The following is a 25,016-nucleotide window of genomic DNA, read 5'->3' on the forward strand; positions in this document are numbered from 1 at the left end:
ACACACACACACACACACACACACACACACACACACACACACACACACACACACACACACACACACACACACACACACACCCTTTGACGCACATTCTAGTTATCTGTCCTAAGTGGCAATGCACCATTTGTGTGCTTGACTGTTGAACCGGAAGTGGAGAGGAAAGGAAAGATGGATCAACCAAAACATCACAGTCTTTCTGTGGGTCGCACCAGTGTTATTTAGTGGACCGTCTTTGTATTGTCATCGACCTTTTAAGCCTAAAGGGGTTGATCTGAAGCTAAGCTTATACCAGTCGAAGGTTTTGAAGGTTTTTGTCTTTCCATGCCTGTGTAACTTGTTACCGATTTTTTTTTCGCAAACTCGAAGCGCTTCTCCGCCCACCAAGGCCAAGTCCAAGAGAGATCGGGGCACACCAATGATCAGCTGTTTGACTTTGACCCTGAATTTAGCTGTTAGAATTGTCGCCAGCGTGTCTGTTTTACCACCATGTCTGCTAGCAAATTTCTCGATTCTGCGAAAAAGATAAAAGCAGGAAAAGGCAAGTTAGCTACTTATGCCTTTTTATCAGTCGTTGCAGCCTACGGTCTTCGCACATACTATCCACACCTTGTTAAACTGATTTCAGGGAACGGCAAAAGGAAAAAAACTGATGATGGAGAAAGCAAAAATGGCCAAAAAAATGCTGCGAAATCTCCAACCCATAATCAAAAAGAGCAAGATGCCAAAAAGGATAAAGCCAGTCCAAATGTTGACAAACTGTTCTATTCTCAGTTGCGGTACTTGGTGAAAATCATTATACCAAGAATATGGTGTAAGGAGTTTGGATTCCTCTTGGTGCACACTTTCAGTTTGATTGCTCGCACATTCCTTTCTATTTATGTCGCAAAGCTTGATGGAAGTATTGTTCAAACAATTGTACAACGAAATGTTACAAGATTTATAATGCAGTTGTCCAAGTGGATCCTCTTGGCTGTCCCTGCCACATTCATCAACAGTTTGATCCGATTCCTCGAGAGTAAGCTGGCTTTGGTCTTTCGTTCTCGCCTCGTGAATCATGCATATGAAAAGTATTTTAACAATCAAACTTACTACCGTGTCAGCAACCTTGACAGTCGACTTTCAAATGCTGATCAATGTCTGACAGAAGACATTACGATGTTCACATCATCTCTTGCCCATTTGTATTCACATCTGACCAAGCCACTACTTGATGTTGCCCTCATGTCTTTCACTTTATATAGACTAGCCAGTAGTCGAGGTGCCAGCTCTAAGACTCCAACTATCATTGCAAGTGTGGTCATCATCATAACTGCCAAGATATTGAGAACAGTGTCTCCAAAATTCGGAAAACTGGTTGCTGAGGAAGCCAACCGGAAGGGATACTTGAGATTCATGCATTCAAGAATAATTACTAATGCTGAAGAAATTGCATTTTACAATGGGCACAAGGTAAGAGAAGCAAGTGACTGTTTGGTCTTTTTTTTGTGTGTGTAATTTTTAGGCTTTCTCCATTCCAAGTGTGAGTTTTTTGCGCAAACAAGTCTGAAGTGGCTTTAATCGTAAATAACGAAGTGACTGTTTCACCGAACGTTCGGGAAAATAAGGCCGTCTGTCCGAATAACATTTTTTCATATCGAAGTGGCTAGCCGTAGTACGGCTAGACTGAGAGTCTAGGTTTGGCCCAATCGACTAAAACCTGTTAAAGTACACAGGTCTCATTAGATCTAGATCTAGTATATTCAGGTTCAAATACATGCAAGTCAGTAAGGCACCTTTTGGTTTTGTCTGAAATACAAATACTTTTGGCATTGCAAACTAAAAATTTCATTTACAATTCAGCCATCAATATTAAGTACGGCTAGCCTGACAGTCTAGCCGTCCTTAAGTACGGCTAGCCTGACTGTCTACCCGTACTTAAGTACGGCTAGACAAGAAGTCTAGCCATACACTTATCTTAGGCCCTATTAACATTAGAAAACAGGAGGTTTAAAATACATACACCTTCATTAAGACACCTGGTTTCGTCTCAAATACAAATGCTTTAGGTACTACACACTAAAAATGTATATTTACAATTCAGTAGGCCTATTTTTTGTAAATGGTCAGTCTAGCCATCATATTAAGAATAAGTACGGCTAGACTCGAGTCAACACGTTCAACACCCGGACCGATAGTGCACCCCCCTCCCCGACACGCACACAGCCACACGTGTGCAGGCCGCCCATCCGACCCCGACACACGCTAACGAGCCTTCTGAACTTTTAATTGCTTCTGATGACCTCTAAACAAATAAACATTTATTAGAAGCGCTATAACTTTTCAGGCCGGCCTCAAATTCATCATAAAAGATAAAAACTCGTCTCCTACACAAAACGCCATTTTGCCCGAAGTGATCCCGGTCTCTACCCAGCCTGAGGCGAGTCACAAGTGAGGCAGGACAGGAAGCTGGAGTCAAGAGTCACAGGAAGTCGGAAGTCAAAAGTGATGTCATGCTGGACAAGAATCAGAGTCCGAATAACATTTTTTCATATTCGGACTTCAGTCCGATAGTCTGAACTCTATTTCTCCGAACGGTTTCCGATCTCAAGATTTTTTGGGTTATTTGCAAGATTTAGGCGTCATCCTTTCATTCTGCCATTTTGCGAGGACTGGGAAGAAGCATTTTTTGCACCAAATTCAATTTCTGGAGCTACAGATTTTTAAATGTCTGAATATTCAGAGATACTTCAGTTGTGGTTGGGGCAATGTTCCCAGACTATTTCCTTTGGAAATACCTCCAAAATTTAAGGTACTGCGAGGAAACAAGACTGCTCGACCTTTGCAGTGTAACCTATTTTGCATTTAGTCACCCAGCAAAAGCTAAAATCCTTTCATGTTAAAAAAAAATCCCTCCCCGTTCACACCTTACACACACACTAACACACACACACACGAGCCACTCTATTCGCTTATATTCAACAAATCTCGAGAACGGAAACCGTTCCGAGAATTAGAGTTCAAGTTTATTTTCCCTAACGTTCGGAGAAATAGAGCCGGCCTATTTATAAATATGAAAGTGGCTATCCTCACCCCGGGTGAGAATAAAAATATGATTGACCTCTCACCCCGGGGGAGACTTTCCAGCGTTGGCTATTCTCACCCGGTGTGAGACAGGACCTCTTTTTTCCTTATTTCAGAATACTGTCTATCAATGTGGATGGTCCAGTCAAATGGACAAAAGCAAAGAAATAATGACGTTATAGCACAAAAGTTTAAAGCTAATTTGGTCGTCTACAAAGATCAGATGCTATGGTTATTTCGCTTTTCGAATCGAGCCTAACTTTGCCGGTCGCCATTTTGTTTTGCCCGGAAGTTCTCGTGCTGCTACTCTAGCTCTCTCTCCCTCTTTCTCTTTCTGAAACTGTCTATGGGTGTGGGCGATCAAATTGACAAACAAAGATAAAAATGTTGTTAAAACACAAAAAAAGTAAATTAATTTGGTTGTCTACAAATTACAAAGATACTACAGCTATTTAACTTTTCGAATCGCGCTAAGTCTCTCTCTCTCTCTCTCTCTCTCTTTCTCTCTCTCTCTCTCTCTCTCTCTCTCTCTCTCTTTTCTCTCTCTCCCTCCCTCCCTCTCTCCCTCTCTCTCTCCCTCTCTCTCTCTCTCTCTCTCTCTCTCTCTCTCTCTCTCACTCTCTCTCTCCCTCTTTCTCTCTCTCTTCCTCTCTCTCTCTCTTTCTCCCTCACTGCCCACAAACAAAATTGCACGCTTTCAACACAAGAGCGCTGGAACGTTTGTTCACGGTGAACGCTATGTGACTGTAACACTGGTTGGCCTAGGCTATCACAGTGAACGCACACCGGGTGAGAATAGCCAAAAGGCTCGCCTGCGCTGTTCTCACCCGGGGTGAGAATAGAGGTGGCCATATAATGATGCATGTGGAGATGTTAAGCTACGTGGATAAATATGCAAAACAAAACTGTTGCATTTTTCAACAGTAATTAAGGCAAGGGGAAAGATTCTGTTGACCGAAAACTGAAATCTAGTTAGTTATAATTAATGGCCATCAAAATCAATGGAAGGCCTCCTGATATCATATATATATATTTTATATATATATATCATTGCCATCATGTATGTTACTAGGGGTTTCAGGGGAGAGGGGTTGCCTTGACTCTTGATTTGGGTTAGATAAATTACAGTAAGGTTAGTGGTTTAGCGTAGGGTTATAATATGAGGAGGTTTAGTTTAGGGTTATGATCTAGATTTCATAGGGTGGTCACCCGTTACGGAATTCTTTCCGTGAACAAGAAGCGAGTCTCAATCTGGAAAATCATAGGAAGAGGCTAGCCGTACTTAATGACGGCTAGACTGGCAGTACAGCTAGACTGGCAGTCTAGCCGTTTCTAAATATGATGGCTAGACTGACCATTAAAAAAAAATAAGCCTACTGAATTGTAAATATAAATTTTTAGTGTGCAGTACCTAAAGTATTTGTATTTGAGACGAAACCAGGTGCCTTGTTGACAGTGCATGTATTTTAAACCTCCTGTTTTCTAATGTTAATAGGGCCTAAGAGCCGTACTTAAGGACGGCTAGACTGGCAGTCTAGCCATACTTAATATTGATGGCTGAATTGTAAATGAAATTTTTAGTTTGCAATGCTTAAAGTATCATTTCAGACAAAACCAAAAGGTGCCTTACTGACTTGCATGTATTTGAACCTGAATAATTACTAGATCTAGATCTAATGAGACCTGTGTACTTAACAGGCTTGAGTCGATAGTGCTAAACCTAGATCTAAGTACGCCTAGACTGGCAGTCTAGCCGTACTTAACCACTTCGAAAATCAAATTCTGCTTTCGCTTTCGTTACCACTGACAAATTTTCTTTTCTTTCTCATGACAACCTGTAAAATCATAACGAATTGTTGTTGTGCATTACAAACATACGATATTCAATTATCAAAATTTTTCATTCTGCATGATTCAAAAATAGCAATTGGTGTCCAAGTTTCGAGTCCATCTTCAACACCAGTCTTGTAAACTGAGTTTCTGTCACGTTTGCCATGTTATCTAACATTTGACCTTGTATAATGAGTTACAGTGCTTCAACTTTGTCTTTGTTTGAGTTTTTAAATTTCAAGATCCATATCAGTACAACTGTAACAACACCATGTATGTCATGTCATGTTTTTTGTCAGTCTTCTGACTTACAGTAGAGTGCATGCTCCCTTAACTGTTTGTTCTTACATGCATGCTTAATTTTGTTTGAATCTGTGAGTGCTTAAAGTAATAGAGAAGGTTTTTGACAGTTGATTTTTTGCTTTTCCACTCACCAAATTCAGCTTTAAAAAAAAAAATGTAATGGTGCCCAAAGAAAAATTAGACTGAAAAATATGATAAAGTCACAAGACCTTAGGTGATGTACACATGACTAGATGGATGGATAGATGAATACACATACATATAATGTGTGTAAACACATCATGTAACAGCTCTAATGACCACCTGTAAGACTATCTCAAATTGTCACTCCCCATTTGTCCCTTGCTATTTTTTTACAATGACACTCTGTCACTATATTATATATATATCTTTATTGTGTTGATGTGCTTCTTTTTACTCAAATTTCGACTGGGGGCTCTCGTGGCCCAGAGGTTAAGGTGTTGGCCTCTCCTTCGAAGGTCCCGGGTTCGAATCCGGGTAGTGACCGAAAAAAAATTTATTCTTTAAATTTGTCTCCTTTCACCTCCTTTCCTGCTCTCTAGCAATGTTCTGTCGTCTGCTTTCGTCTCCTCTTTCTGCCCCCACTCCCTCATCTCCTTTGCCCCCTTTCTCTGGGCTCCTGATTCTTTCTACCGCCTTTCTACTGCTACTCCTCTGCTTCTTCTTACTGCTGTCTTTCAGCCACACCCCTGATCTTCTGGTAGGAAAGATCTACACCTCTAGCCTTCTCGGACAACAAGGGCGAAGAATCTCAGAGGGCCCGTATTCAAGTTGCGCTCGTTAAAGATCCCTTGGTGGTCTAAAATCGATAGAGTAGGCTTCGGCCGCAACCCGGGCAAAATTCAAAATTTCCTACCAACTGAAAAAGCTTAATGTGTCCCGCGCGCTCATATGACCTTGCAGTTGCGAGCGCCGTAAAACACTTACAAAAACTAAAACAAACAAATTTTGTCTCAACAATAGAAGGTCATTTCAGACCATTTTGACTTTACATTCATGTGTGTGCTCACAGGCACTGTTTTGTACCCCTTGAAAATAAATGCTTACCACTGGAAAATTTGAACCCTGTTTGCCATTTACTACACTTTCGCAACCAGAATGACCCCAAAAAAATTAATTACCAATATGTGAACAAATATAAGAAACATCATGACATGGTTGTAATGAAATTGCTAAATTATTTGTTCTTTTTTAAAGCCTGCAAAGCAACACTGTGTTCTGACAGGAGAGCAGCAAAGCATCTTTTTTCAGTGCTGGCTCAAAACTTAAAATGTTGTACGGTGGGTGGGAAAAAACGCTCCTTTCGTCTCTTCTTTGCGTTCCCTTGCTAGATCTCAGGGGTTTGCTACTGGTTCTTCAGCAAAGACCCCTTGCCTTCAATTTAAGGCAGCCACATTCTGATTTTGAACGTACTCAAATCAATATTTTTTTTGTATTTAATCAACCTAATAAGTATTTTCAGTAGAAGTTGATTTTGACTTTTGGCCAGGTGGCAGCTAAAGCCTACTTACTTACTCATCAATTTTATGACCACCAAGGGATCTTTTAAGTTAACATATTAGGTGCAACGTGCACAGGGGACCTCTGAGATGTTTTTACCCTTTCCTGAGAAGGCTAGAGGTGTTTAATCTTACCTACTCTTAGATCTAGGGTGTAACTGAAAGACATCAATAAAAGATATACTGGAGTAGCAGTAGTACAAAGAGTCAGGAGTAAGGGAGAGAAGAGCAGAGAGCAGGCTGGAGATGGTGATGGAAGGAGAGTGGAGAAGGAAGCGGAACACTTTACCTCTAAGTAAGACCATAAAAGAGCCCCTTAAAAAACTCTATTCTCTCAAAGGAATTCAAATTGTTCTGGAACACGTTATTTAGTGTTTTTTTCTCTGATAGACCTTCAAGTTAAATTCCAATCTAAAAACATAATAATAAGTGGAAATTGGAAGCTTGCTGAGTCTTTACTATTTCCACTTTGTTGGGAACTGGGTGTCCACCTCTGCCTCTCAGTTAATAGGAACAGCATGAGCTGCTATACCCATTGACTATAGAACATCAATAACCATTTATAAAATTGTATGCCTAATTTATTAAATTTCATAGGTCATTGGTAGAGCAAGTCTGTATTTCATTACTCAGTTTCTTAAATTTTGAAGATTTTTTGAAAATATACAAAAATTAATTGAATTGAATGTCCATTTTAACTTTTTATGTTACAAGGGGGCTCTCGTGGTCGAGAGGTAACAGTGTTCGCCTCTCTTTCAATAGGTCCCCAATTCAAATCCTTTCACCTCCTTTCCTGCTTTTTAAGTGTTCTGTTGTCTGCTTTCGTCTCCACGTTCTGCGCCCACCCCTCACCACCTTTGCCCCCACCTCTGGGCTCCTGACTCTTTCTGCAGCCTTTCTACTGCTACTCCTTGGCTCCTTCTTACTACTATCTTTCAGCCACACCCCTGATCTTATATGGTAAGTAAGATCTAGTACCTAGCCTTCTCGGATAAGACAAAAAATTTCGGAGGTCCCGTGTGCAAGTTGTGCGAGTGAAAGATCCGTTGGTGGTCCGAAATTGACAAGAAGAGCAAGCTTCGGCCATCACCCGGACAAAATTTAAAATTTCCTACCAACTGAAAATGGTTAATGTGTCCCGTGCTCTTATGACCAATGCATTTGCGAGCGCAATAATACACTTACTGAAAAAATAAGTAAATAAAAATAATATGTATACATATATATATATATAAAACAATTCAGATGTTCTTGGTCATTTGAATCTTTCAAAAGTCTCTCTAGTTTCACTTGTTTAATGCAGAGGTTTCCATCTATTTAATCTTGAAAGTTTGAGGTCTGTTTCATCTTTATATATACTTCTCTTGTCATTATCAAATTTAGTCAAGTTTGATTTGGTATTTTAAGGATGGGGACTCGAGTAGTTATTTATGACAGCTTTGCGCCTGTCAGTGTTTTGTAATGGGTGGTTGGCGGGTGGTCTGGTGTGGTTAGCTCCTTCTTTCTTGTCAAACATATATCGTCCTTTTTCTCTCCTCTTTCTGTTTTGTGTTTGTTACTCTCTTGTAACACCTCTAATCTTCGGCTCTTATATGACCTTATCCTTATTGTGTTGCAAGTGCCGTAAGACTCGTATATTAAGCCTTTCCCAGAGCAGTGCTACTGAAGGAAGTGTCTTAGGCAATTCCCAAAGGGGGGATATTAACATGTTCTTATGCTCAGTAGAACTGTAAATGGGCTGTTTTATCAGTGTCATGCTTATACAGTGCTGGATCATTCTTGGGGGGGAACTGCTGCTTTTTCTTTCCTTCCTTACTATCGTCATTCTTCCTCTACTTCTTTTGTATGTTTGTCACTCTCTTGTGAACTGCTATTTCCGGGGTCCATTGATAGTCGAAGCAGACTTTGTGCTGTTAAGGCTAGAGAGGTGAGCAGAGTAAGCCTGATTCCCCGTTTGGACTTTTCTGTTGACATCCACCCGTTGGCGCTGATATGACCTTATGCAGTTGCGAGCCGCGTAAAACCTTAAAAAAAATAAACTAAAAACTCCCACTAAAAAAAATATTTTTTAAAGGTGTTTTGTAATGTCATTTTGAAAAAAAGGTGTTGATTAAATAAATGTAACTTACGTTTTTCAGATTGAGGAGTCCATGCTGAGCAAATGCTATCACTCCCTGGTAGCTCAGATGGACTTGATTTTCCGCAAGCGGTTGTGGTACATTATGCTTGAGCAGTTCCTCATGAAGTATGTGTGGAGTGCCAGTGGCCTGATCATGGTGGCAGTACCTATCATCACAGCCACTGGCATCAGAGAAGATGGTAAGATCAGTTGTCTTAACTCTTTGTTTTCTCCAGTAGTAAAGACACCTTTCTCTGTATTGTTGTTGTTTTTTGGTAGTGAATAATGAGGCACTTGTTTTTTTGGTTTTGTTTGTTGGTTGGTTGTTTTTTTGTGTGATTGGTGTTGGGTTTTTTTTGGGTTTTTTTTGGGGGGGCAGGTTGTGCATGATACCTTAGTCCTTTTGCCTTCAGTGTTTAATGTTTATCAGGTGAAGTTTTTGTATTCAGTTAGGATATTATCTTCTGAAATTTGTAGTAGATTTAACTTGTTTTGAACAAGATTTTTTTTTAAAGTATCTGGTTTTTAAAAAAATTAATGCATTGAAGATTTAATGGTGAAAATCATCTCAAGTTTTTAAGCAAATAAAAGTTATTAGAGGTTTTATTCGTTTCTGTCAAACTGTCTCTTTTGTCACCGTGGCATCATTGTTTCTGTTGCTTCCCTCTCTTTTGCGGATGCTCTGATGTCGTTTGCTTCTTTACATTACTCTTTATCCAGACTGTTTCCGGCAAGATATTGGCCTTATTGTGTCAACTCACAATGAATTTTAGCTTAACTACCTATGGTATAGTCTTTTTTCCTACTAATCAAGTTTTTCTTTACCTTCTAAAGGACATTATTTTGGTGCAGTACTTTTTCGGCTTCTCGATCGCGTCACACTTGAAGTCTGGTATCTGTCATAAATTGGGCCGTCCTGCTCAGTTCGTCTGTCGGCCCGTTTAGCTTCTCTTGTAGTGTCAATGTGGTTGGCCATGTTTCCTGTTTCAGGGCCCTGTGTGTCTTGCAGTGCTGAAGGATGTGTTCAACAGTTTGGTCCGCCTCTCCAAACTGGCAGTTTGTTGATTTTACTAGTTTAAAACATCTGTATATATATATGTTGTCTCACTCTTGTGTGTTGGGTTCTTATTCAAAAGATAATCACCTGTTCTTTGTGGGGCAGCTCATGGTAGCTATCTGGTGTCTGTGGTGCTTTAAATATGGTATTTATGATAGTTTTTATTTCTGTGTAGTTAACACTGTTGTCTGGTTGTTCTTTCTGTGCTCCTAGTTTGGCCCTCCTATCTGCCTGCTCATTTCCTAAGACATCACAGTGCGATGGAATCTACTGTAGCATGATCCTCAGACATGGGGTGTCCTCAATTACTTCTCGTAGCCTTGGTAGTTTGCCGGCAGTGATTGCCTGCAGTACTGACATGCGTCAGGTAGGAATACTACTTGGCTTTGGGGGGTCTTCCACATTTTTAATTATGTTAGCTGCATGTATTAAAGCCTCCGTCTCTGCCCTGTAGTTTGTACAGTGTCGCCCTGTTGGGACGGCCTCTTCTTGTCGTCATCCATTTTGGAACTGTACATATTCTGCGATTCTGGAGAATGTTGTCCTGATCGTTGGGGACTTCAATGCCAGAAGCTCGACCTGGGGTAATGTCAACGAAAATGGTCAGGGAAAGGCTTTGGACAGCAAGTTGATTGAAAGTGATCTCCACATGCTCAACATTTCCACCATGACAAGACTATCTCAAAGAACTGGTGAACAGGACTCCAATATAGATCTGGCCCTGATCAAAACAGGTGGCTTTTACACAATGGAGTGTACTGGCAGATCACGGTAGCGACCACCTACCATGCTCAGTTCTTATATCAAAGGGTGGAAAGACAGTGAGACAAAAGGTCAAGAGGGTGTTTAAGTACAAACCAGACACCTCGGTCTTGGGAGGCCTGAGAAAGAAGGCCTGGAACAGAAAACCCTCAAGATCTAACGTAACGCAGCCACCATGGTGGAGCAATGAAATCGATTGCCTGTGGAAAGAGAAGAGGAATGCTGTTAAGGACTGGCAAAGAAAGAGGAAGAACCCCATTGTCACTGAGGAAGAAAGGGAGGCTGCTAGAGAGAAGATGAGGCAAGCCCGAGATAGGTTCAAAGCTGAAGCCCATCTGGCCAAAACAGCAAAGTGGGAAGAGTTTGTAAAAAACATTGCAGCTGAGAAGGCACTCTCAACGTTCTGGAAACTGCAAAAGAAGATGTGTGGACAGGGTCACTCAAAAACCACCGTGAATGTGAAGGACGAGTCAGGAAAGACACTCCAAACTGATGAGGAGAAAGGTAGGGCTTTCTTGGACCGATTCATCCATCAAACACACTAGGGAAATATTGACTCAAGAAAGGAAGTTGAAAGAGATGTTTCTAGAGTGCTGACACCAGAAATGTATGCAAACTACGAGGATGTGATATCTACAGAAGAGGTTTCCAGAACGATAAAACATGCCAAGGACAGTGCTGGAGGGCCGGATGGTGTAAGATATTGCCACATGAAAGAGGCAGATGATGAGATGATTGAAGGAATAACAAAAGACTTCAACAAAAGCATTGGCACTGGTGAAATCCCTGAAGAATTGTTGCACAGCTGGTTGATACCAATCCCCAAACCAGGAAAAGACCACTCGGCTCTCAGTGGTTACAGGATGATAGCCATGCAGAACACCTATGGGAAAATTCTGGAAAAGATAGTTGCCGGACGAATATCAGCACACTTACAGAGGAAGAGAGGAAGTCCCTGTTGCCAAATGAGCTTGGCAGCTATAGACCCCATTGAGAAACCTCAGTGAATGCGGCTGTCATGGCGTACGACATCTATGAAGGCTTTCAGCAGCGGAAGGAAACAGTTGTGACGGCACTTGACCTTGAGGATGCTTACAACCGAGTCAGCTATAAACATTTGATCGACCGTCTCCTGGAATTTGATGTAGACATATGGCTGGTGAGATGGGTAGCAGTAGCCCTGGTGGAGAGAAAAATGGCCCTGAGACAGGGTGAATGGACTTCAGATCCGGTATCAATTGCTCCAGGACTGCCCCAAGGATCCCCCTCTCTCCTGTGCTTTTCAATGTGTACACTGCACAGGTAACGATGCATCTGAAAGAATCTGGACGTGTCCTGAGCTTTGCGGATGACATAATGGCATACGAGCACGGAGATGACAGACTTCAGATGGCAAGGAACATGGAGAAAAGACTTCACTCAGTTGTAAAATGGTGCGACCAAAATGAAGCAGTCATCAATCCTTCAAAGGCGCAGGTACTTTGGTGTTCCCTCAATAACAGGATTGTCCAAGACATAACTCCACCAATCACTTGCAACTATGAGATTATCGACAGACAGTCAGAGCTGAAGTATCTGGGAATCGTCTTCGACAGGTCGTTATCCTTCAACAAGCATGTGAATCATGTGGTAACAAAGGCCAAACGAGGTGTTGGTGCAATCAAGACCATGGCGGCTGCTCTGATTCCGCAAAGAGTGCTCTTCCTGATGTTGCAGCTGGTCGTCCTGTCTGTCATTGATTACGGATTGGGCTGTCTCACGCTGTCCGACACACAGATCGCAAAGCTGGATCGAGTGCAGAATGAGGCAATGAGAGCAGTGCTGGGCTACACCAAGGACACTCCAATATTGTGCATGCGCTACTTGCTAGGTTTAAGTGGCATCAGAGTACGCCATAGGATAGCTCAGGCAAAGATGTATCTCAATGTAAAGGGCAAGAAGGATCATCCACTTCACAAAGCACTTCATGACAACAGGAGAGTCAGAATCAAGAGAGGAAAATCTTGGATGGCGGAAGCAGAGGATTCCCTGAGAACAATCTGTGTACCTGAGAGCCTACCACTAGGCGAAGAATGGGAGCAGGTGGCCGGAGAATACAGGGACCTCACCGAGGTCAAAATAAGCATGGGCAGAGACAGAAGAAATGTTGCGGCTGCCATCAACGAGAGCGATATCAACGAGATTGTTGACACAAACTCAAAAGCAGGGGATCCTATAATTTATACAGATGGTTCAGTGAAAAGAGATAGCCAGAGAAGTGGATGGGGATTTGTTGCATTCGCCAACAATAAAATCATACACAGTGCATCTGGAGCCTGCAGCAGGACTACATCAAGTATGCGAATGGAAATTGAAGCCATCACGAAAGCACTTGATTGGATGACCCAAGATCGCCCCCACACAACCCATGCTGTTCTTATCACTGATTCCATGTGTACCCTCAGAAGGATCGAAAAAGGTTTCCTGAGAACGGAATGGATTCAGGCTATCGAACCAACGCCTATACGATCGCTCACATGGATTTTCTGCCCTGGCCATGCAGGTGTTAGGGGAAATGAAAAAGCCGACAGATTGGCTGGTGAGGCCACCTTAGTTGACAATACGGTTCAACCAGATAGGGTCGAGATCCTGAAATGTCTTTCTCGCCAACTGATTGAGGAGGAAGATAGGGAGGCAGAGGCCAGTACTGCCGTGGAGAGGATGATGCTTTTGGGAATAAAAAAAGGAAGCGGAAAATCCGGCATCCTTGCAGGAAAGAACAGAAGAACGTTCAACCAGATGTGCACTGGCACAATCAGTAGAGGGACCCTCGGCAACATTTTGGAGAGAGCAACGGAGCATCAATGGACATGTCCGGAGTGCAGGGATGTTGCTTCCTGAAACAAGAACAAGAACATATTCTGCGGCTCCTCCTCTTTTCACAGCATCAGTAGCAGATCCATCTGTATAGATCCTTATCCATGCTTCTCGGGGGTATCTTTCTTCAAGCATGGACAGGGTGAGGGATTTCTTGCTCAGGTCGCTGTGGTCATCTTTTGTGGTGAACATAGGAATGGACGTGTGTATAATTATGTTTGTGTTTTTCTTTTCCCATGATGGTGCCTCTGGGGTTTGGTTCAGCTTGTTCACTGTGGCTGGTAAATAGTCCTGCAGGGATCTTTGGATTTTTCTGCTTTCTTTGATGAAGTTGGATCTTTTAAGTCAACGCCTATAGAAAAGATGGAACAAACGACATCTATAGTGGCCCTATTGAGGAGATGGGAGTGCAAGGCCCTCATACAGTACACCAAGGCCACAGCTATGGAGGATCATATAATGCACACAAGAACAACAATGCAGTATTAATTATAAATATGCTTTTTGATTTCTTAAACTATGTTTCAGGCTCAAGTGTTGAAGATGATGTTGATGGAGGCGTGAGTGAAAGAACAAAATACTTCACCACTGCTCGAAATCTGCTGATCAACTCTGCCGATGCCATTGAGAGGATGATGTCTTCATATAAGGAGGTTTGTCTCTCATAAGCCATCTTCAGATTTTTCATATGTATTACTTGACTTTAGGGTTTGATGGTTCAGCAGGTTGTTTAAGTTTTATTTTACTCTCACATCACAGAGCTGTCAAGTAAGACAAAGAGCATGCTTGTGTGTTCCAGATGAATTCTTTTTGAGATTGGATACAACACTTTCACTTCCTCTCTGAAGACCTCCTCTTTATTAAGACTTTTCTGGTTGTTAAGTACAGAAGTCACTGCTAAGAAGAACAACCTTTTGCAACTAGATTTAGAGAGTAAAATAGAGTAAAGCACCTTTCTTAGGCATCGTCAATACTTATTCTACCATGAATTTAACTCTCGTCTTATGATTTCATGACTAATGTAAAAACACTTGGAATAAGAGTTTTACTTTTAAAGTTGTTGTTCTTTGGATTTTTTCATCACAGATCACAGAACTTGCTGGCTACACGTCACGTGTGTCTGAGATGTTTGAAGTGTTTGATGATGTGAGTCTAGGCAAGTACAAGAGGAACACCGTGTCCAAACCAAAGAGTAACAAGTTGCACCATGAGAGAATCAGTGGACCTCTTCTTCAAAAAGGTAATAGTCATAACAACTGAGAATTATAAAAGAACTAGTTTCTGGTATTGAAGGCAATAGTAGTATTTGCAAGGCATCGTGGTGAAATCAGGCGCTCGTCAAAATAATGAAATCGAAGAAAACAATGCATTTCTTTTCCTCCATGCAATTTTTGATGAATTTTTATTTTTTAGCTCATCATCTTTTATGTCCATTAGAAATTCATTACTGTGTGGATTTTATTGAAAAACGTTGATTAAAGACATAGAAAATGTAAATTTACAGTTTCCAAGGACTCAAAAGCATTTGAAGTCACCAAACTCTGGCAGCCATTTTCTCACTAATTTTACCTCTGAAACAAGGCGACCCCCCCCTCCTTCAATTGCATATATCTCGACTTCTATTGAAGATAAATAGGTACGTTTTTCACCAAAAGCAAGACAAATAAATAAGCATTAAAATAATAACATTAACTCCACATGCTAAAAAATTGACGAGTGCCTGATTCCACCGCGTCGTGACACATTTGTGTTAATTATTCATAGTAGGAAATGTTCATTTATGTGATTGGCCTGTAACACTGGTTATGTATTTATTAAATTACAGTACCAACAAGAATGAAAATTTCATTACTCGCAGTACCACACCACTGCTACTTCTATCACATTTTATGTAAGCATTCAAAGGAAGTTGTGTTTATTTGAAAAGCAAAGAAGCATTAATCCTATGAAGTGCTACTCAGGTGTTTGTCACGTACCTGCTCTCGCTTGCTTTGGTACAAACAGTCACTCGTATTTGAAACACATCAATGACGTATGGCATGTTTTCTCGCTGTAATTCTTTTACTCTAAAGTGAAAGTCAACTGTAAATGTGAGGCAGCGTGGTGGAATCAGGCTCTCGTCAATTTTTGGATATGTAGAGTTATTGGTATCATTTTAAAGCGTGTTCACTGGTCTTCATTTGGATGAAAAAAATCTCAATTTATCTTGAATACAAGTCGAGATATTTGTGAATGTAGGAGGTGGGGTCACCTGTTTTCAGAGGTAAAATAAGTGAGAAAATGGCCGCCAAAGATTACAAGTTATTTCCTTTGCTTAAGAGTTCGTGGTAACTGAAAATTTAAGTTTTTTGTGTCTTTAATCAACATTTTAAAGAAAAATCCACACGGAAATGAGTTCTTTAATGGGCACGAAAAGTGTTGAGCCAAAAAACAAAAATTTGATAAAAATTCACAAACCTGCGGAAAAATGCAAGTTTCTTCATTTTGATTATTTTGACGAGAGCCTGATTCCACCACGCTGCCTCACAAATGTGTTTTTACCTGAGGGTAGAAAAATGGGTTTTGTTCTTTGTTAGAAGTGCCTCTTAATGCCTTGACTCATGTCTTTTCCGCTTCCCCGCTTCTCTTCACTGTTGTATCTGTAGTTTTTCCTTGGCTGATAAGGAAGCTGAAGATTTTGGTCTGATGTGCAGTTGAGAAGTGAACAAGACGACAGAAAACATATGCCAATATTTACTAGAGAAGGGGAAATGTTTGAGTCTTATTAAGTCCATATCCTTTACCAGTCAGTCAGTCAGTCAGTTATGATTCACCGTCCTCACCATGTCAGTTGTTCTATTTTTGTTTTGTACAGGTACTGTGGTTGACACTCAGTCAACAATCATCATTGAAGATCTTCCAATTATCACACCAAATGGGGACATCATCGTTCAGTCCCTCTCCTTGAAGGTATGTACCATTGCAACACTTTGAGCTTATCAAAGAAATTTGGAGTTGATCTTGATTGAATCTACATTAGATGTTTGTAGGAGTGACGTGGAGGTATATGTTTCACGGCGCGATGGAATCGGACGCTCTTCAATTTTTGAGCTTATGGAGTTATTGGTATTATCTTAAAGTTTGTTCATATGTATTTGTTTTGAATCGAAAGAAAATGCATCTATATTGAACAGAAGTGGAGATAGTTGTAATTAAAGGTGGTGGGGGTCACCTGATGTTGGAGGTAAAATGAGCGAGAAAATGTCTGCAAAGCTTGGTGACTTCCAAAGATTGAGAGTCCTTAAAAACTGCCTATTTACTATTTCTCGTGCTTTCGATCAACTTTTTTCAATAATATCCACACAGAATTGTGTTTATATATGGAACATAAAAAGTGTTGAGCCAAAATTTTTTAATTTTTAAAAAAATTGGGCAAGGGAAGAATAATGCTGGTTTCTTAGCTTTCATTATTTTGACAAATGCCTGATTTCATTATGATGCCTCACATCTTTTCTAGAAAATGAAAATTTAGTGTCATATATGTAATGTCTTTGGCTGCTTAAGATATAGGCATTATATACCCTTTCCTTCAGTTTTTTTCTTTGTTTCTTGCAGTTAGCCTGCTGTTAAAAATTTTCAAGCTGTCTGGATTTACCATGTTTTGTTGTACTCTGGCGTTGACCAGATGGCAAGGACATGTAGTGACTTGAGGGAGGCATTGCGCTGCCAAGAGCGAAATGCTCGCAGCTAAAGGGATTTGAAAACAATAACAACAACAACCATGTTTTGTTTTTTAAATGAAAATGTACTGATCACGGCGTCACTTTTCGCCCGATTCTGTTACTTTTAGTTCGCGTGACTCAGCAGCCCGCCGGAGCTCCCCGGCTCGGGGTCACGGGGTTAATTAGCCCTGAAGCAACTTTGCCGGTGTCGGTCAGGAAGTTCGCATTTTTGACTATGTTTAAAACGATATAACTTCTTCCCCATCCCACATGGCAAACCATTAGGCAGATGTACTAAAAGCTCAATGTCTTGAGATTTATTCTGCGTTAGAATTGTTAGTTTCTGTGCCTTAGTTTTTGTTCTAGACGAAGTGTTTGTAGAGTACCCAATTTGTCCTATTTTAGTTACAAACTTATGAATGAATGATTGTTAATTTAAAAAAGGCTCAACAGATCTCTCTAAAATCTGTGTTGAACTGACTACGAATATCATGTCTTTTACCATGAGAAATCTTAAATCTGCGCGAGTAGTAATAGTCAAGTTATAAGAGAAGAAAGATGCACATCTGCATTTTTTAACTAAAGACGATCAGCGTTAGCTCTTATTTTACTATTAAACAAGAGAAAGTTACTCTGCGTTTGTTCATGAATCATGCTGTGTCTGTGGCAGCCTGCATACAACTAAAAAGATATAATATAAGCGATTAAAAAAACCACAAAACCGTGTAAATACATGGGTAGAGATAAACTTCTTGTATGGAATAAAAATAATGACAGCTAAAACATTCATTCTTAGTTTTTGTGTAGGAAATATGCGCGGACACAATTAGGAATGTAAAGAAATCAGTCACATTGTCAGTTATTGCAAATGGTCATAGAAATGGAAAAAAAGCTGGAAAAGTCTGGTGCTGATTCAGTGTCCCTGGAAAGCTCGAAATTATTCTTATAACCCATTTACGAGAAGTCATCCCTATTATTCAGTCAACTTACAAAACCTAGACCTAGTGTTTTAAGAAAAGTAAGGAATTTCTGGAGTGTAACAAATACTGTTCATGTATTAGATCTACGTTGAAGATGTATTCTAGCACTAAAATCGATTTGTACTTTTCATAGAGAAACTTCATGGTAACTTTTATAAACTTTCGAGAAAATATGCGAATATTCACGATTATATTAGACACTTAAAGTTGTATTTGGAGGAATTACTTCATAGCGAATTGTGTGCCCAATGGATAAAATTGTAAAATTACAGCCTTCTATTATATGCGCAGATACCATCTTTTCTGAGTATCTGCACCAATGTTATGTCGTTCATGTTCCAAAAGTTCGACAGATTTTGACGATGCCTTTATTTTTATATTGATTTTTTTTCATTCATGCTAGTCTTTAAAAAATTACAATTTAGCATTGCCGATTCCAGCGCGTCTAACGAAATAACCAGACTAGTTACAACGTTTGTTCTTTTTTGAGTCTCAAGAGCAGAAATGCGTGCTTTGGGTGCACTAAATGAGAATTACCAGAAATACAAGGATACACCTTAAATTGTACATTGAAAAGTACCAAAAATTAGGTCGGCCCAGACAGAGCGCGACAGGGAGCTGACCCCCGTGACCCCGACGTGATAAGGCGCCCGGCGGGGAATCCCCCGCGGCAACTAAAATTCCACTGCCGGTGCGCCGTGTGATAGGGTTTATACTTTTGTCTGATGCTTCAGTAAGGGCTACTCCTTTGTCTTTTTCAGTATTGTTTTAAGCTTCTTTGCTCTAATATGAGTAGATTGATTATATTGTGTTGGTAGTGTCACAAAATATTCACCCCAAATCTAAATACTTGTTCAATTTCAGATGGAGCCTGGTATGCATTTGTTGATCACTGGCCCCAATGGCTGTGGCAAGTCCTCACTGTTTCGCATCTTGAATGGTCTGTGGCCTGTGTATGGAGGAAAACTGTGCAAGCCACCACCATCTTCTATGTTCTATATTCCCCAAAGGTATAGAAATAGAGTTGCATTTTTTAAGTTTCTTCTGCCTCATAAGTTATTTGTTAATCTCTTTTTTTTTAAAGTAAGTGAAAAGAGGGATAGAAAGCCAATTGTGTCTCCATGTCAATTTAATCAGTTAATCTCCCAAGCTCAACAAAATCCTCATTTTCATTCTGCTACTGTATGTGAATAACTGTGATTAACAATTGGGTCCCTGTTCTCCTCTTGCCAGACCATACATGTCCATCGGCACCTTGCGTGACCAGGTGATCTACCCAGACTCCCTGAAAGATATGAGAAACAAGAACTGTACCGACCTTGACCTTATGGCCATCCTGCAGCTTGTTCACCTGGAGCACATTGTCCACAGGGAAGGAGGTATGTGTGATCTCTTCTAGTCGGGAAATCCAGATTTCTGACATAGTCCCGATTTTGCCTTATTTCAGGGACTTCATATAAAAAATATTGATACAACATGTATGTGACAATGTGATACATACATTTTGAGTCTCCCCACTCATATTTTCACAGAGTGAAAATCTCAGGATTTATTTTTTGTAGCCAGTTGGCACATCTGTCTGGTGTTGGGTTTTGTCCACAATTTGGGTGGTTTGGGAAAAGCTGTTCCCTGTTTATCTTTACAAGTGATCAAGGATATAGGCAATACAGTTAGTGTGCCAACCTGTGTAGTGCAAGGGGCTGTTCTAACAAAATGAGACAGAAGGATTTCCTGAACACTTTATTGCACGGCCAATGAATGCAGTGCTTGTAAAATGTTTGTCATTAAATTGTTGATCTTGTGTTCCAATTTCATTCTTTTTGTTTCTACTGGAAAGATGATCACTGCTTTTCAAAATGGGTTGGACCGTCTTGAGCTATATGTGAAAAAGTGACTTAAATCTGATTTCCAAGTTGCATGCCCTTGTATTTTGTTGGAATATCCCCTCACATTATGAAACAATGCTATTCCCTGTCCTGCCCATGAGGACTGCCTTCTACCTATAGATTGAATAGATAATGTTTTCTGTTTCAGTCTACAGATGCTCTGCAGTTGTGCAAGTGAGAGGTACAGCTGATGAATTCATTTTGAAAAGACTGTATCCAGACATGTAATTAGTTTCATTTATTGCAGTCTCAGTATGTTTGTCAAACTCTCCTTTTCACGAATGTTGTCATGGTATCTCCTTCCTTTCTCAGGCTGGGATGCTGAGTGTGACTGGAAGGATGTTTTGTCTGGTGGAGAGAAACAGAGAATGGGAATGGCCAGGACCTTCTACCATAAGTGAGTGATCATAATGACAGAACCCTTGTCTTTCAACTTAAAAAGATACCTTTTCTTTTAGGCAGAGCCCAGATGTTTGCTTTCTGGACATAAAAGGTTATGTTTTAGAATTCAAACGTGCCTAAGTGGCCGATCACTTCTCCATAGCAGTCATCTGTCTTAATGTCCACTGTTCCGTGACATCCTTGCGTTTTCCCAATATTTTCAACCTGTCCTAAGCAGTTATTGTCAGTCCTTTCCAAGACAAGTGGGCTTCCATGCCTGTTTAGAGCAGTCATTTGCTACAAATGTTTTCGGCTGACCTGTCCATAGACTGAGTGTGTTCATTCAGGCAATGCAAAGAAGGTCTTGTGGTAGATAACAATTCTGATGGAAGCGAAATGGAAAAATAAGATTTTAATTTTTGAAAGGCTTCCTGCTCTTGTATCTTTTGAATGATAGTTTTCAGGATTTCTGCTTCGTAGTTTTGGATAATTCCTTCGAAGCTTTGGATAATTCCTTTGAAGTTTTGGGTAATTCTCATGGATGGTCTTTATTGTTATTTAATGAGACCAGCACAAATTTCTTGTATTATGAGTGAATAAGATTGTCGTTGCATTTGTCACCAATTCTGTCCATGCTTGTGTGCTGTTTTTAGTTTAGTATTTGTTCTTTCTCATGGTTTCTTTTTTTTTCCACGACATGACCAGGCCCCAGTTTGCCCTCCTGGATGAGTGCACCAGTGCAGTGTCTATCGACGTGGAGAGCAAAATCTACCTGGGCTTGAAAGAAGTGGGCATCACTTTGCTCACCATCACCCATAGACCCACACTCTGGTCAGTTCTCTTTCCAAATTACATGTGTTTTAGGCTCTTAATGTCCAAATACTGTAACGATTTTTAAAATGGCATATTTGACTCAACCTCTTTCTCTGTCCATTAAATTCTATTCTGAGGGCTCTCTTAGCCTAGAGGTTAAGGTATTCGCCTCTCATTCAAAGGTCCCGGGTTCGAATCAGGGTAGCGACGGAAAAATTTTCTTCTCTAAGATTGTCTCCTTTCATGTCCTTTCCTGCTGTCTAGCAATGTTCTGTCGTCTGCTTTCGTCTCCACTTTCTGCCCCCACCCTTTCACCTCCTTTGCCCCATCCTCTGGGCTCCTGACTCTTTCTGCAGCCTTTCTACTGCTGTCTTTCAGCCTCACCCCTGATCTTCTGGTAGGAAAGATCTACACCTAGCCTTCTCGGACAAAGGCGAAAAATCTTGGAGGTCCTGTGTGCAAGTTGTGCACGTTAAAGATCCCTTGGTGGTCTAAAATCGTTAAGAGTACGCTTTGGCCGCCACCTGGGCAAAATTCAAAATTTCCTACCAACTAAAAATGTTTAGTGTGTCCCACGTGCTCATAGAGTAATCGTACTGGTTCGGGCCGCAAGTTTTTTTTTTCGTTTCCGGGCACTGGAGCAAAAGAAAAATCGTTTAAAATTTTGTTTTTAAATCTAACCCCAAAAGAGTGTCACACAAACCTAAAGCAAACTCCCTTACTTTCGTTGACATTACAGTGACGGCGGCACTTTGCTAAAAATAGTCCTTAAGACAGCTTTTTCTTCATCAGATGAGCAAAACAGCGTGAAGTTCTTCCCCCAGAAGAGTTAACATTGGATGATACCAGTGTGTAATACAGTCAGACACCAGTGTAGTAGAGTCAGATACCAGTGTAAAGTTGAGTGAGCCAGATAGATACCAGTGTAGTAGAGTGGGTCAGATACATACTCATTAAAATAGCTATAAATGGTGAAAACCAATTTAGACACACTATCATTGTGTCCAGGTGTTGATAACAAGCATTAAAAATCATGTTATTAAGTTTGCAAAGAAACAAATGTGATAATAATTGAAAATGACCGTATGTCAAAATACTGCCCGAACCCATGAGAATACCAAAAAAATGTGACGGAACACGTAAATAAATCGAGCGTCACTTTCGCACCAGGTCAGGGCCTCAAATATGCGAACAAACTGAAACAGTACATTCCTGGGGTCATCCAATCTCAGGGCTTCCTGTAGCAAGTTTCGGTTTACCTGTCAGGAAAGGCAAATAGGAGATATAAAGCTTTAAAATTGACATACTTATTTTTGTCCAAATGTTGACCGAACCGGTAATATTACTCTATACTGTGACCTGATGCAGTTGCGAGCGCCGTAAAACACTTACCAAAAAAAGTTTTTAATATATTCTAGTCTTTTTATTTTTAACATTGATGAAATGGGAATGAAAGTTTTTTCCATTTTAGAGGAGTACATACCCTGGAAATCCTGAATAAGAAAAGTTTGTTCATAAAACAAAAGTTATCTTAACAAAAGAGACACCCTTGGAAGTTTTTTGTGAAAGTTACATACCGAAAGCTGTGTATTCACCAAATGTGAACATTGTGTAATATGAATCCTCTGTCTGCCACAGGAAATTCCACTCTCACCTGCTTCAGTTTGACGGCGAGGGAGGCTGGAGAATGGAAGAGCTCGACACAAGCACGCGACTGTCTCTGAACGAAGAAAAGCAGAAGCTGGAGAGCCAGCTGGCAGGAATGCCTCGCATGCATGAACGACTTCAGGAGCTCTGCACGCTACTTGGGGAGGACTCGGTTCTGCTGACAGAGTCCTACGGAGACAGTCCTAAAGAGCAGGGAGAGAACGGAGACAGTTCTTTTGAAATTGAGAATTCAGACTGAAGAGCTGAGGCTAACGTGTCCATCCCCTAATGTCCATCAGAGTGGTTTTGTCTTTGTGTTCCCTGAGAGTTTCGTTATTTCGATCATTTTGGTGCCTCAGAGTGTGTATGGTGCACACAAATGAAATTTGTGATAATATTATAAGCCTTCTGAAAGGAGGCTGTTTCTCTCAAATTTACCACAAGAAAAAATTCGTATTAACCAAAAACGAGTTGTAATGTCTTGCAACAGGCTGTCTTTTTCTGATCCCTTTCCTTTTATATTTGAATCTTGTAATTGCTTAGAATCTAAAATATAACTTTGTTAATTTGAATATTGATTATTCCTCATTGTAAGACTTTTAAATATGTATTGTCTGTGTAAGTTGTAGACTTTCTTGGAATATTGACTGGAGAAAGAAAATTTGTCATTTACAGAAATATTTGAACTTGTCAGTATTACTCTTCCAAAATTCAAGGATAAGAAAAAGCAGAAACTGTCACAAGACAGCACCAATGCTGTCAAAATGTTAGCAGCTCCTGTATGACCTTTGTTCAGTTGTACAACGTTTTCTCTAACTTATAGCTCTGAAATGTGAATTTAGAGAAATGTCAGACCTTTTTATATTGTTTAGTTTCTCTTTTGTCAAGTTCCAAAGATCACTTCAATCATTTTTTTTTGTTCAGGTTTATTGTTGTTGTTGTTTAGAAACCTGTTTGTTTTCATAAGTAATTGCTTATCACCCTTCCTCCCCTCAGCTTCTTTTCATGTGTTTCTTATATGGGGCAGTGCCACTGACTGTAGTGTCTTTAGGCCATTCCCAAAGGGGTCATTTTCTCGTTCAAGCACAGTAGAATTGTAAATGGGCTGATTCATGTCACGCTCATAACTGTGCCTGATCTACAACAGGGAACTGCTGCCTTTTCTTTCCTAATCCTTACTATTGTCATTTTCCTCTACTTCTTTTGTACGTTTGTCACTGTCTTGTGACCCGCTATATCCGGGGTGCCTTGATAGTCGAAGCAGACCTTGTGCTGTTGAGCTAGAGAGGTGGGCAGAGTGGGTTTGATTCCGTGTAAAGACTTCTCTGTTGACACCCACCCCTTGGCGCTCATTTGACTTTATGCAGTTGCGAGCGCCATAAAACCCTCCACTATAAAAAAAAATAGACTTGATTCCTTTCCTTTGTTTTTTAAGTAGGTTTGTGTCCGCATTCCTTTTGCTTGCCTGAGAAATAATTCCGTCAATTCACCCTCTAAATCAACTGCTTAGTGTAAGACTCTGCCATACATCACGTTGAAAAGCAAGTAACATATGACAGTCTAGCTAACATTTGAAATAGATTTATATCTTATGCTTGCTTCAGAAATGTTTCCCTTTATTCTGTCAATGTATATAACTGCATTTTTTAAAAAATCTTATGCTGAGGAAAAATGTCAATTTTGTTTTGATAAGTTTTTTGGTGGGGGGGGGGGGGGGGGGGGGGGGGTTTCTGTAAGGCTGTTATTTTTTTTTTCTTTTACTTCTGACCAACAATTTGTTATACCATAACGCTTCTGGGTGAGGTGCTACTGTGCAATAAGTGGTGTTTTTACCGTAAGAATATTTTAGTGTATGATCTTGGGTTATATTGCCATTAATGTTACGAGTAAGAAAATGATCAAAAGGAACTGGCTCGCAGTTCGTGGATATCTATGTACACCGTTAGGAGCAACATCTGTAAACTTTTTTACAGCTACTTATGCAACTGTTTAGTCACTTCCGCAGTTGTCAAGTTCTAGGCTGTGAAGGATTGACCTCAAGATAAAGAGTACAGACGTTTCATTTAAAAAGCACTTGCACTCTTGCCAAGTGCCCCAT

At 40.4% G+C, this 25,016-nt stretch overlaps 1 protein-coding gene across 1 annotated transcript; it reads left to right on the top strand.

The window, feature by feature from the left end:
* The first annotated feature begins 154 nt into the window (after positions 1-154).
* LOC101847643 (ATP-binding cassette sub-family D member 2) lies at positions 155-23,824 on the top strand. The gene is made up of 10 exons (XM_005094098.3): positions 155-1,452; positions 8,855-9,035; positions 14,039-14,163; positions 14,597-14,750; positions 16,365-16,459; positions 19,056-19,201; positions 19,425-19,570; positions 20,390-20,474; positions 21,164-21,289; positions 22,910-23,824. Exons 1-10 carry the CDS (start codon positions 490-492, stop codon positions 23,175-23,177), a joined length of 2,289 nt encoding a protein of 762 aa, XP_005094155.1. The 5' UTR covers positions 155-489; the 3' UTR covers positions 23,178-23,824.
* Positions 23,825-25,016: the final 1,192 nt, after the last annotated feature.

The sequence above is a fragment of the Aplysia californica genome, unplaced genomic scaffold (genome assembly GCF_000002075.1).
Source record: "Aplysia californica isolate F4 #8 unplaced genomic scaffold, AplCal3.0 scaffold00075, whole genome shotgun sequence".
NCBI lineage: Eukaryota > Metazoa > Mollusca > Gastropoda > Aplysiida > Aplysiidae > Aplysia > Aplysia californica.